A 14,286-nucleotide genomic window follows, 5' to 3' on the forward strand; every position below is an offset into this window, starting at 1 on the left:
TTTCTCTGTGGCTTTGGAGCCTGTCCTGGAACTAGCTCTTGTAGACCAGGCTGGTCTCGAACTCAGAGATCTGCCTGCCTCTGCCTCCCGAGTGCTGGGATTAAAGGCGTGCGCCACCACCGCCCGGCTTCCTGATGTCTATTTTTAAAGATTTTACTCATTTCCGTTTTCTGAGCATTTTGTCTATATGTATACATGTGCTATGGAGGCTGGAAATGGGGGTCAGATCCCCTGAAGCTGGAGTTACAGACACTTGTTAGGCGGTACATGAGTACTTACAACTGCTGGGCCGTCTTTTATTTGTACTTCAACAGGCATGTTCATGCACGCACGTCCATCTTTTCTGTTGTCCACGTCTCTATGAACAGGCGGTGCCGGGCTTTGAACCGATGACTCACCAGCCTCACCCGCTCTGCTCTTTTCTAGCAGAGACTCAGTCCCCTCCCCACCACCAGGAATTTTAAAACTAAAAATATAAACAGTCCTTAAGGCAGCACATGGGCTCGTACTCACACGTGTTGAAGGCAGGTGTGTTCTGAGTTTAGGATTCTAAGGAAAGAGGGCAAAGGAACTAGGAAACCAGAAGTTACATATATAAACTACCAACTGATGGCAGCTATTATAACAATCTTGGAAAAAGTTTTTTCATTTAGGATTCTCATAAAACACAGACTTGAAGTGACTTCTCAAAGCCATATGAGCGAGTAAAGGGAGCCTGTGCTCTATCCACTGCACCATGTCCTATACCTGAGTGCGCGGAAGCAGAGCACCGTGGGGACCCAGGGTCCTAGGAGAGAAAGGAGGCTTCGCCTGCCTCCAAACCTCCCCGGCCCCACAGCGGTGCTCGCACAGTGCCTATCGCGCGCGCAGACAGTCAACAATGCTGAAATGAGTGAAAGCGAGCACTTCTGTCATCAAAGGACCTTTCTAAATCTTAATGGGCTTAAAACCCTTTGATGTTTTCCAATCGCCAACAGTAGAGGTTCACAAACTTGTAGCAAAGCAAAAAACTCAGGTCATGATGCTCTTGGCGACACATGGCAGACGTTTGTATTTCTGTTACAAACAAGCTTACCATTAGTCAGATTCTGGGCAAACAATATCTAGCACCAAAGAATTTTTTAAAATGCAGTTCAGCAAGTTTACCCACACATTTCCATTTTTATTTATTTGTTGACATTTGGGAATCTCGGATTACCTGGCAAGAGATCAAAGTTTTATGAACTATTACCTTTTCCCCCATGTTACATTTCTCCAGATTAATGTTTAGGAAAAAAACCATAATCTGTCCCAGTTTAAAATGGTGGTTGCATTCTTAGAAATTTAAGTATTTATTAAAACCATTCTGAAAATTCTTTGTGTGCCTTCATTTACATAGCATCTACCAAGGCCTGGATAATAAACGGCATCCAACACTCATTGGGTGTTGGAAAGCCATGGACTCAGGACAATTTGACTGGCAGGACTGACTATACATTCTATCAGTGTTCGGCACATGTCCCTAAAGTGTCACAGATGCTATGCTAGCTGGACCCACTGGCTAAGCTAATCTGTCGGGAGCTAGACCTGAACTCCCAGGGGGTTCCGCTGCTTCTGTGTCAAGGCTTGGAGCCCCTTACAGTGCTTGGAACACAGCAGATGCCCAATTCACCACCAAGTCCGTAAAATTTATCAAGGGCTGCACAAATGGGAGGCTGGGAATCACTACCCCAAACAGACAGGACGAGGGGCTCAGCCAAGCAGACAGAAACAGTGACGGAACCAACACTCTCTTCCAGGCCTTCGAGCTTCAAGTAAACACTGTCTCCATTCCAGCTGAGTCCTTCAGCTGGGTTACCTACTTTCTTTGCCAGGTTATCTTAAGATAGCCCAAGGGGCCCTGGAGAATTATCAGTTTCAAAGAAAGCAATTTCTAGATTTTCGAATTCCACAAAGCGTCTCTAAAACTGGTTTCCCCCAAGAAGATGGCATTGTTAATTCTTTTTTTAAAAATATTTATTGTTTATTTACTTTATTTTATGTGCACTGGTGTGAAGGTGTCAGATCCCCTGGAACTGGATCTTCAGACAGTTGTGAGCTGCCATGTGGGTGCTGGGAACTGAACCCCAGCCCTCTGGAAGAGCAGTCGTGCTCTTAACCGCTGAGCCATCTCTCCAGCCCCGGCATTAATTCTTCTTCTCACCGCCTCTTTCACGACCGTTCCACTTTCATTCCACTTTCCAGAAGAAAGGAAACCACAGAGTCATCTGATGGTCCGTGGTGAATTGACTGGAGACACACAGTTTGAGGGCAACGCATGAATAATTCTGCATCTAGGACCAGCGCAGCTGCTTCCAGGCAAGGCGGCTCTGGTGGCTTCCCTGCTCGGGAGCCAGAACCCAGGCCTGCCTTGACATCTGCAAAACTCAGAGCAAGGAAATACAGGACAACACCTTCTGTCAAATGCTTACATAAGTCATATAAATCATGCCAATGAGCGGTTCACAGAGACAAGTTCCAGCCTACCACTTGGACATAGGTGTTGAAGGTGGATCTGATATTAGACTTCCAGAACTCTTTAGATTTCACTGTCCAAACATAGCGTTACAGATATAGCTTGTTCCCTGTGTAGCCCTGACTTTCCCAGACCTCTGGTTGTTTCTATCTCGAAGGTCTTCATTTGCAGATGTGTGGCTAGTTTAGCACACACCCACATGCCTTCCAACCTCCCTCAAACACCCACAGGCAGGCTTCAGGTGAGGACATCAACAACACCCCAGAGAAGAAGGATACACCATGAATGGGTTTGGGGAGACCAGGGCAGGAGTTTCTGGGATCATGTCTAGACAGGGAACACACAGCAACCTGGGGTATCCTGGACTCTGATTACAGGATGAGGTATGTCCAGGAGAAAACTAAAACCTCTAAAGCATGCAACCTAGAGTAGAGGCTTTCTAGACCAGGACTGAAAGCCATGTAGGTCCTAACAGGGAATCCTAAGGACCAATACAATCCAGCACCTATGAACTCTGTGACCTCATTTTTACCACTCTCTGCCTCCAGTTCAGCCAAGTGGCGCCATCTCTAGCACAGTTCTCTGCTAGAACTGTGACTCCTTCCTCGTGCCCAGCACACTGCGTGTGTCCTTCCCAGGCGGACCCACTTAGACAGCGACTCCATGCTTGCACCTTTTGTTCCATGTTCTTTAGCTGCTTCATTTTTCTCCACAGCATTTGTGAGCTGAAGTATGTATTTTATTAATTCCACCTTTTCATTCATTGTCAATCCTCAACGGCATGAAATCTCTGATAAGGAGATTTTTGTCTATGTTGTTAACCCACAATCATTTATAATTTTTTGTTTGTTTTTGTTTTTCGAGATAGGGTTTCTCTCTGTTGCTTTGGAGCCTGTCCTGGAACTCGCTCTGTAGACCAGGCTGACCTCGAACTCACAGAGACCCACCTACCTCTGCCTCCCAAATCCTGGGATTAAAGGTGTGTGCCACCACCGCCCGGCACACTTATAATTTCTGAAGGATTGTGAAGGAAGGAAAAGCTACTGGTAGAGCTTGTCTTTCCCTGTCTGACACAGAAGAGAAACATTGCTCTTAACTGCCAAACCATCTCTTTAGCCCACGATTTAAAATCCTAATGAGAAGTTTTAGATGACAATCTATTCATCTGCCAGGGTCTAAACACTTTTCAAAAACGTTGTGAGGAATATGCAAGCCAAAGAAGGCTGGTCATTGCACTGCACCCCTGTTTTAGTGATGTGTACTCCAAAGACTCCTGAAAAGCTAAGTAGGCTGAAAGCAAGATGCCCTTTCATTTCTACTGTCCCGACTGATGAGATCTAACAAGGCAATGGCTGTTGAAATCAATCATGAAGTTGCAGTCAGTAGCTATGACTAGAAGTAAGATCACAGAGTCACAGAGCCCACAAACTGTGACTTGTGGGCCATACTTACACACATTTGCTAATAAAGATTTATTGGAACACAGTAATGCTCATTCATTTGTGCATTGTCTATGGCTACTCTCACTCTACAATGGAAGAGTTGAAACGTATGAGAGACACCATGTACCCGACAGTCTTTGCATGACTAACACGTCAATGCAGTAAATATCTGAATTCTCTTCAAGTCCATTTGTTCTTTGGGCCTGTCATGCTGTAAGCCTATTTCCAAGTCTAAAAGAGCAGAGAGAGCTGAGCCCTCAGGCTGTTGGTGTGGGCCAAGGAATACAGAAGCGGGAAGAGTGGCAGGGGAATTCAGTCAATACATTTGATCCTTTCCCTCCTTCACAGTGTAGGAGGCCACTGTGGAAATGACCCAGGGCTTTTTGTAATTTAAATATTCCCTAACGCAAAGGGGAGTTTTTGTCCTCGCTAAAATAAGCAGTATAGCAAGGTTTTCTCTCATTGATCTCCTTTGGGATGGAAAAAGCATTGCAGATGTGGCCCTTTATTAAACTCTGTATGGCGACGGGCATGTTTCTTCTTAGTAACTGGAAATGTTCACACATTTCAGGCGTGGGACTGTAAACACAGAAAGAATAGCATTGCACTGAATTAACTGTATCTCTATGCAAGCTGTTCGATTCCTGGTATTTGGCCTGGGTCAGTTCCTTTGTCTGGATGTTCTGCTCACAGCTAGTAACTACTTATTCTTACCGTGGACTTACAAATCAATTCCTTAGAAAAGCCAAGTTTACCTGTCCATTGAACTCCTTAGTTACATAGCAGGGCTTTCCCTTCAATCCTGCATGTGTGTGTGAGCGAGAGCGAGCGAGAGCGAGCGAGAGGCACACTACATTTAACATGGTCTACCAGCTACTGTACTAGTATTTACCCAACAGCACTTAGCAGTTATTAGGTGTCGGTTGAGAGCACCAAGGCAAGTTTACAAAGTGGGAACCATTGTATAATCCTTCATGCTCACCAGAATAACACAAGAAAGCCTGCTATGATTGGCAGCTGAGATTTGGGAAGACCAGAAGCAGTTTTTGATTCAATATTGTATATCTTTTTTTTTTTCTTCTTTTCTTAACAGTCCTGGCTGTCCGGACACTCTCTTTGTAGATCAGGCTGGCCTTGAACTCAGAGAACTAACTACCTCTGCCTCCTGAGTGCTGGGAATAAGGGCGTGCGCCACCACAGCCCGGCATCATATTGTAAATCTTAACTCGGGAAGCATTACAGGTTTGAGGTACCTATGTGTCCTCAATGTGTGTCTGTTCAATAGACTTCCAAAGGGATGGTTAGGATCTGGGGTTACGGGGAGAACCTGGGTCACAGAGAATGGATGAACCTCTGACTACAGACAGGAGAAAAGACGGCCATTACCCAGCCAGGAAGAAAGAGTTTCTAGATGCTGAATCTGCTACCACTCTGGACTTTGTAGCCTCAACTTCAAGAAGCAAATGTTTGTTGTTTAAATTAACCAGTATGTGGTAACTTCTTCCAGCAGCCCAAACCAAATAAGAATTAAAAACTCAAGAAAATGCGAACTTTTCTATTCCTGACTTACAAAACAAACACTCACCACACTGAATTTTCGTTGTTTAAAGAGAACTGATACTTATTGTCCCCTACATTTAGACACACTAGATTCATGAAATGATTTGAGATTTTTTTCAAAATTAGCCAGGCACGGTGGTGCACACCTTTAATCGCAGTGCTAGGGGGCAGATGCAGGATGATCTCTGTGAGTTTGAGGCCAGCCTGGTCTATATATTGAGTTTGGGAATAGCCACGGCTATATAGTGAGACACTGTCTCAACAAAATAGCCCTTCCCCCTCAAAAAAAAAAAAAGCTAGAGATTTACAGAATTAAGTTATTAATAACTATTTATACCTTTTAAAAGGGCATATATTTTTCAAATAAGTACCAAAGAAACAGAGAGCATCCAAGCGCATCCCTGTAAACTGGTAGCAGACCCAGTGATAGTGGGGTGTGCCATGCTCACCACCCAGCTCTCCAGGGCTGTGGGGTGTGCCATTGTCCGGGTCTACATACTCACACTGTATTTTATTTATTTATTTATTTATTTATTTATTTATTTATTTATTTATTTATTTATTTATTTATTTTTGGTTTTTCGAGACAGGGTTTCTCTGTGGTTTTGGAGCCTGTCTTGGAACTAGTCTTGTAGACCAGGCTGGTCTCGAACTCACAGAGATCCGCCTGCCTCTGCCTCCCAAGTGCTGGGATTAAAGGCGTGCACCACCACCGCCCGTCTCACACTGTATTTTAGAGCTGCAGCGACAGACACACACAACTGCTTTCACAAGCTAAGACGAGGCAGTGATGACGCCAATCATCATAAGATAGTGACCAAGTAATGCGCACTAGAGAAAAACTAACATTCAGGACTAAGCAGCATCTTAACCCACAGACTGTGAGTGACTTGAGTTGGAAAGCTCAGCTGCTCTTGCAGGTTGCCATCGTCAAGCTCATCAGTAGGCTGAAGCGGCATGTTATTAATATGTAGCTGCTGAAAACAACCTTGATTTGCTTAAGCAGATGGAGACTTTTCTGCTTTTAAGGGTAAAAGACCCCCTCAACCTTCTGATGGAATTTATAAGCAATTCAACGGAAGGAGAAATACTAGACTTTGAAAAGAAAACCACTGACTACATTCACATGTCGTCTTAGGGGCCTGTCAAGACTGCTTTGTCACACGCAGAACCAAAACTGGATTCAATAAAAACTTGATTTCCCATCCCCACTTCTCCACCCCCGCCAAACTGAGTTAAAAATCCACTTGGGTGACTTGGATGGCATTGGCACTACATTTACACCGTATCTTACGTATGGTATTTCAAGTGAGAAAGTTAAATATGTATGAATATTCAGATTTTAAGAGAAAACTCCAACTAGCTTGAATATCCTACAAGAAATATTTAAATTATGGCCATACCAAGACACTAACATGCTTTTGAACAGTTATCGGAAAAGAACTGAAAATTTACACATACTATGCTTTCAATTTTTCATTATCCTGTTTGCCTTGCAAACAGAATGGAAGGGTAAAAATCTTAATATTCTAAGTACCGAAATAAGCGGGTATTTATTTCCAGAGCCAGGGGGCATGATGGCGCACGCCTTTAATCCCAGCACCTAGGAGGCAGAGGCAGGTGGATCTCTGTGACTTCAAGGCCTGCCTGGTCTACAGTTGAGTTTCAGGGCAGGGCAAAAGAGCAACCCTGTCTCAAAAAAGATGTCTTGTTTCCCAGACTTTCCAAATTGTCTACAAAGATGTTTTGAAGTATAAATACTTGTAATTTAGAAGAGGTGAAGCGAACCGCTTGTACACTATGTTTTAATACAGTAACTTTCTCAGAGCTGTTAACCCATTTATTTGGCTGAACCTTGACAGGATCTACTAGGTTGAGTTGCTACTGCTCAGTTTGATTTCCAGCACCCACCTCGTAACTCTAATGCTTCTGGCCTCTGAGGCCAGAAAACATACATGTACATACTCCTGCCTCAACCAACCTATCATTAAAAATTTTTTAAAAGCCCCTGTTCAGTCACATTGCTCAACCTAACATGGAAAAATGGGTCCTGGACAGTAAGCAAACTGAGAACTTCCTTTCTTGTGTTTATGAACTTTGGGTGTCCATCTTTTAAAAAACTATCCTGTAGATGAATGAACAAGTGATCAACTTTAAGTTTTAAACATTTAACCTGTTACAAAGTGCTGTGAAGACACTAATGCCAACGCCATAGGACTGCAAAGCACTTTGGTGAAGTACAACCCACTAAAGTCAAGGAGTTAAGCTGAGGCCAAGGCTATTTGATTCTCATCTAAATTATCTTGTGTGCACTTTCAATACTGAGTATTATCCTGCGTTGTCCAGCATAGGAGACAGGGCCACTTGCTAAATGTGGAGCCTGTTTTAGCTACGCTGGCTGGCCACAAGCCTCTGGCATCTTTCTCCACTTGTTACGTATGCTCTCCTGCTTCCACAACCGGGGCTACAGAACATCACCTTGTCTGGCTTTTACTGGTGCTATGGCTTCTAACTCAGGCCATGCCTACAGTTCTAAGTTCCCAGGTGGGTGCTGGGAACCAAGTAACTCTTCAAGAACAGCAACTGCCCATAAATGACCATCTCTCCAGTGGCAGATGTGTCTTTTACCGTAAGTCACCATGAAAAACCCCTCTGTAGACTGTGTTGTCACCTCACCAGCTAATGAGGCAACACAAAGGAAATACATTAACAAATCTAAAGGGGACCCATGCTAGTTCTCGCAGCATTTGAGAGCCTCAAAAACTTGTTCAAACCAGCATTAGCAACTCATACTTTAATGTACCAACCTGAACTATAAATCCAACAAAAACTGAAATCTGAGATTTACTAAGGGTTTTTGTAGAAGTAGGTGTTCAAACTCCCCTTATCAGAACTTTTTAAAAAAAAAAGAGGATTTAAGTACAATTTTAAAGACTTCATTCCTGGAGGTTTCTGGTTTGGTGGGGTAAGAGATATCATGAAATGGTCTAAGTGGCATTGAGAGGACTATTCTCAAGCCACTCACAATGATTGGAACTACCCAAGAGTCTAGCAACCATGACATCCAGTTCAGCTATCATTTCTCTTAAAGGAATCATCCAAGTCCTCCCCTCTAAACAAATCACACGGAACAGAAGCACAGACCAAGCCTTGACCTTTTATTAAAAAAGCCGCACATTTATTTCGCTTTCTGACTCTGCGCTTGTGCCTTCAACACTTTCACAACAATTTTCTGCTCCTCAATAAGGAAAGCCCGCTTGATCCTACGAAGAAAAACAAACCTCGATTATCATTTATTGAACACTGGAAAATTATCATTATAAGATGGAGCAAAGCAAGAGCCTAGAGAAATGTACAAACATCCACAGCTTGAGAGTACAAGGACATTTACAAATGGCAATTCTAATTCCTACTCTTGCCTGTTTCACGATAACTATAAATAAAATGGGCCGTGTTGGCTAGTTTTAGGCAACCCATACACAACTTATTCCTAGGAAGAGGGAAGGTCAATCAAGAATGTTTGAGGCAGTGCCAACCCTGGGTACTAGGATATTTCCCATAAAAACCAGCTAGCTGCTGAAACTAGAATGCAGGGTAAAGAACAGAGCCAAGGCCACCATCTCCTTTCTGTACCAGGTCAAATAGCAGTCTTGAATATCCTTTCTGTTTCCATAATTCAGTTTTGGCCTCAAATGCCACCCCAGTTTCTCCAACTACATGAATTTTCTCTTTTAAATTTTACATATAAAATTCAGGTTGCCTGTTCCACAGAATATTTGTCCTGTGTTTGTATTAATGCACTAGGTTTCACTCCCTAACAAACTTTTTTCAAAAACAAGGCAGGCCGACTGTTGTCAAGAAAATCTGATCTAAACACTTGGCTAGGACATTTATAAAACTAACCAAATAAACCAGAGTCCAAACCCCACCCATTCCGAAATCCCCCTCACCAATTTTCTCAGTCTTTCCACAGATACTCAGGGCATTGCCCCTTTCCAGTCATCTGAACTTGAACCTAAGTGCTGGTTTCTTCACCAAAAACCTACCCAAAAAATTCATCCAGGTGCACACGGATGTTAGCTGGTGCTCAGCAGTTATCGCTCTACGACCACCCTCACTCAAGAGTCTTTCTAATAACCAAGTTAGTCCCTCCCTGCCAAACCCTCCCAGGCAGCATCAGGCGGCAAGGCAAGCACACTTCCTCTTCCCCTGCAAAACCCTCACCTTGCTGCGTGAATGACTTCCATTTACTCTGCTGCAGCCTGCTTCTGCTTTATTAGATGATTCTTGGCTTTGCTGAGTTCACCTGTTCCATCTCCTCCCCAGCTGCCTACTATCAAATACGAATTCGCCATTTCTTTCCCGTCTTTTCTCTAAAAACCAAAGCTATTTTAAAGATGTCCCCCCCGACGTTCTGACACAACCAGAGTATCGGTGTTTTCTCCAACACCTATCTATCTATCAGCTGCCAGGGAAGACTCACAACAGAAACACACGGCGGCTCAGACACCCCACTCACCTGTCACGGACACACTTGGCACACATGGAGCCACCATAGGCCCGACTGACATGCTTCTTTGTCTTAGACAATCTCATGAGGACTTTTGGTCTCACAGCACGAACCTGGGTAATGAAATGACCGCAATTACTCTGGGGTGCTTAAGTAAAAACAGACACTTCCCAGCAGGAACCACAAGTGGGAAACTAGGCTACAGAGGGAACAGACCACTGCTTTTCCTGAAAAGCACGCCAGCTGCTTCTCACATTGGTTATTAAAGAAAATGATCCGTGTCCTCAGCAGGTGTGGACCCAGATATTTCGGTGGTGGCGCACGCCTTTAATCCCAGCACTCGGGAGGCAGAGGCAGGCGGATCTCTGTGAGTTCGAGACCAGCCTGGTCTACAAGAGCTAGTTCCAGGGCAGGTTCCAAAACCACAGAGAAACCCTGTCTCGAAAAACCAAAAAATAAACAAAACAAAACAAAACAAAAAAAAAACACAATTCCCAGTCGTCTTAATAGTTAGCTGCCTGCAGTCACTTCCCCGCCAAGGTATTCAACTCTCAGAAAGGCACTCACCCCTCGGAGTCGGCCCGGGCACACACCGCATGCTGATTTCGGTGCTTTTCCAACCTTCTTGGTGTAAAGGTAAACAATCCTGTTGCCAGGAGTTCGAGACCTAGGAAGGAAGGGTGTGAGCAGCTCAGTGTCACAGAGAAGGCGACAACAGGTATTTTAAATTCGGAAGAAAATACTTACAGCCTAGTTTTGTTGGAGGCTGTGTTGTAGGAGAGCCTACGACGGTATGTCAAACGCTGGACCATTCTGAGTGCCTAAAATTTAAAAAAAAAAACAAACAAAAAAAACAAACACGTTTCACTGTAAACTTAAGTCCAACTAGAAAGCATCACCAAATAACACATCTTACACATTCATGCATTCTAAAGAATTCCACATTTAAAAACTGTATCCGTTTAGAAATCACTAATCAATGGCTTTCCTACTGATAATCAAGTACGGAGTTAGTTAAAGCCCCGACCGTGGACCCATTTCCTCAAAGACTCTGTTTTCTTTGGTGTCTAGACAAAGCAGTAACCAGGAAAGTTGGAGAAACACCGATTTACAGGGTGAGAGCAAGTGAGACCCTCGAGGTGAATCCTCGGCAATGCCATTTGCTGGCAATACAGAGCCAGCTGCTGGCTTCTTCTAAGACAGTATTTCCCCCCAGTTCACACAGCTACCACTGGGATTAAGACATCAAACCATCTCACCCTCGATACTGGCACATGCTGTTGGGGAACCTAGGTCCTGTTGCAAAGCAGCATCCCTGAGGAGTCTATCTATTAGTGGGCTCCGTTTCCGAGCTGTTCACGGCATTTAAACGACCCTCCAGCCCGCAGCGGCAGCCCATGCAACTTCGTTCTCATGTGAGCTACCCCAAGGAACACAGGCATCGGCCTGCCGAGATCAGCCAAGGAACACAGGCATCGGCCTGCCGAGATCAGCCAAGCTAAGCTGTCTTCCGACATTAAAGGGACCCAACCGTCCGGTCCTTAAGCCCGCACAGAAACCCAGTGTAAACGGCCGCTATCTGAGCTCTGTCTTCATCACCAAGGCAGCTTCCGCCACCGTCCCAGCTATCGCGTCTCGCTCACTATCAGAGCAGACATCAACCGGGGGGCGGCCGCCTACCCGAGGGCTCCGCTGTCGCGGTCGCTGAGAGCTTTACTACCACGACCCGAGCCGAGGACGCGCCCGCCACACGCCTCTCCTCGCCCCTCGCCCTCACGCCAGCTGCGGCACTGTCCCCCTGGACGTCCCGCCCGCCTAACTCCTCCGATGGCTGCGGATTGTAAACGGGGGTAACACTGAGAAGAAACAAGCCGCCATACCTCTGAGCACCGTCCCCGGAAGAGGAAAAGGAAGGGGAGGGCGAGGGCAAAGGTCAAGTAGGACTGCACAGGACAGGAAGTGTGTCAGAGAAAGAGGCGTGTTGGAGAGGACACCGCCATGTTGTACGGTTGTACGGACGCGGACGCGGCGGAAGCTGTGCGGGCCGGAACGCATGGAGCGATTTCCGTAGGCGGCATGTTTTCTAGCCTCACGTAGGAACGTCCCGCGAAAAATTAGAGTGTTGCTGTGGAAGCAAAAGTCAATGACAGAGGAGCACCACTCCCTCCCCCCGAGTCCTCCGACACACGCCCCTGAAAGAAAACAGGGGCGCTACGACACGTTTAGCCTAGAGTGGTTAGACCTGGGTGTAAAACTCTACTGACATCCCATAAGGTGACCTAGGCCCTTCTCGTTTTCAACCTTTCCTTCTGTCGTTTAGGCAGAGCACAAACTTTACAGACTTTTTTTTTTTTTTTTTTTTTTTTTGGTTTTTCGAGACAGGGTTTCTCTGTAGCTTTGGAGCCTTTTCTGGAACTAGCTCTGTAGATCAGGCTGGTCTCGAACTCACAGAGATCCGCCTGCCTCTGCCTCCCAAGTGCTGGGATTAAAGGCGTGCGCCACCTCCGCCCGGCCTAACTTTACAGACTTTGAAACGAGCATTTACTAGCTATCATTTTGGGCAAGTCCGTAAGTCTCTGAAAGGAAAATGTTATGAAGTGCCCTTGCTTCTATCCTTCCCTTGGCTCTCAAATAGCTCTCCAGCCTGTCGTCCGTGTTCTTCGACTCAGGATTCCTACCTGTCCCTGTGGCAGGCATCAGATAAAGGCTGGTGTACAGAGATAAGCGTAGTTTTTGAATAAATGATCGAAGGAATACATTTCCTTAAGATCCCATCTCTCTTTTTTTAGAGAGACTTTGCTGCGCAGAGTACTGTGGGAGCTCTTACATTGTACAATGCATGTTGTTAATACAGTTCCGTGAGTGCCCTTCCATCGCAGTAGAAAATGGTCTTGCTGTTGTAATTTTCCCAGGTTATATTTAACCCTATTATGCGAGTTTTCTTCTCTTTCAACCGATATTTGCATGTTTATCGATCAATCTTGCTGAAAATACAAAATTCCTAGTAAAATTCTCAAAAGACCCTCATTTGTTTTTGTTACTCTCCTTTGTTTAGTTTTCTGCTCATCTCTGCATTAATTTCTCTTTATATTATTTTATAATTTTTGTAAAACTAAAAGATGAACCTAAAATACTTTTCTGGTTCGGACTGTGGACATTTGAGGTTTAACATATTTTAGTGTAATTTTTAAGGGTTTTTGATAAAAAGTTAATATTAATGGGATCAAATTCGACACTCTTTGAAATTGAGCAGTTTGTGTCTTACTTTTTAAAAAAAGAATTCCTGCTTGGTGGTGGTGATGCAAGCATTTAATCTCAGCACTCAGGAGGCAGAAGCTGGCAGATCTCTGTGAGTTTGAGGCCATCCTGGTCTAAAGAGCAAATTCCAGGACAAGCTACAAAGCTACACAGAGAAACCCTGTCTGAAAAAACAAAAAGAAAAACAAACAAATTAGAAACATTGTATAACCTTTTTAAAATATGCTGGGCCTACAGTAATGTTACACACCTTTGATCCCAGTACTCAGGAAGCAGAGGCCAGCCTGGTCTACAGAAGGAGTTCCAGGAAAGCCAGGACTACACAGAGAAACCCTGTCTCAAAGAAAAAAAGAATCACTTACGTCTTCAAATTAATTCATCAAATTAATTTTGTTAGCATATAAAATAATAGGTCCATTATGCTATTTCATATGCATGCCATTGTTCCTGACTAATTTTTGCTCTAACCACCCTCTTTCCCACTTTTTTTTTTCTTCCCGTTTTTGGCTTTTGGTTTTTTTGAGACGGGGTTTCTCTGCATAGCCCTGGCTGTCCTGAAGCTCACCCTGCAGGCCAGGTTGGCTTCTAACTCAGAGATCTACCTGTCTTTGTCTCCCAAGTGCTGGGATTAAAGGTGTGTACCACCGCCCTGCCCTCTCCCACCTCTTGTTGGCCCCCTCCTCTCCACTTATGCTTTTATGACAGGCACACCGACACACGGCCACTTCTAGACTCTGCATTTGAAAGGAAATGTGCAATATTTCCTTTTTTCCTTATAACCCTTTCTTGTCCCCTTCCTTTAGCTCCTTATTATATATTCCACATTTGAGAGAAAACTTGTGATATTTGTCTTTCTGACTCTGGTTTATATTGCTTAATATAATCTGCAGTTCCATTTATGTCTCTGCAAATACTGTAGCTTTATTCTTCTTTACATCTGAATAAGACTCGTGTGTGTGTGTGTGTGTGTATGTGTGTGTGTATGCCTGTATTACCCCCATTTCCTTTCTCCACTCATCTGT

General features: G+C 44.5%; 1 protein-coding gene across 2 annotated transcripts; it reads right to left on the reverse strand.

Annotated features, from left to right (window-relative positions):
- Positions 1-8,629: 8,629 nt before the first annotated feature.
- On the reverse strand, positions 8,630-11,876 carry Rpl34 (ribosomal protein L34). 2 transcript variants are annotated; one of them, XM_057793515.1, is made up of 5 exons: positions 11,687-11,876; positions 10,754-10,827; positions 10,574-10,673; positions 10,016-10,119; positions 8,630-8,759 (listed from the first exon to the last, which is right to left on the reverse strand). In XM_057793515.1, exons 2-5 carry the CDS (start codon positions 10,816-10,818, stop codon positions 8,675-8,677), a joined length of 354 nt encoding a protein of 117 aa, XP_057649498.1. In that variant the 5' UTR covers positions 10,819-10,827; positions 11,687-11,876; the 3' UTR covers positions 8,630-8,674. The 2 variants fall into 2 exon arrangements, with proteins under 2 accessions (XP_057649498.1, XP_057649499.1); XM_057793516.1 differs by lacking the exon at positions 11,687-11,876 and adding an exon at positions 11,266-11,422.
- Positions 11,877-14,286: the final 2,410 nt, after the last annotated feature.

This window comes from Chionomys nivalis, chromosome 18 (assembly GCF_950005125.1).
Source record: "Chionomys nivalis chromosome 18, mChiNiv1.1, whole genome shotgun sequence".
Lineage (NCBI taxonomy): Eukaryota > Metazoa > Chordata > Mammalia > Rodentia > Cricetidae > Chionomys > Chionomys nivalis.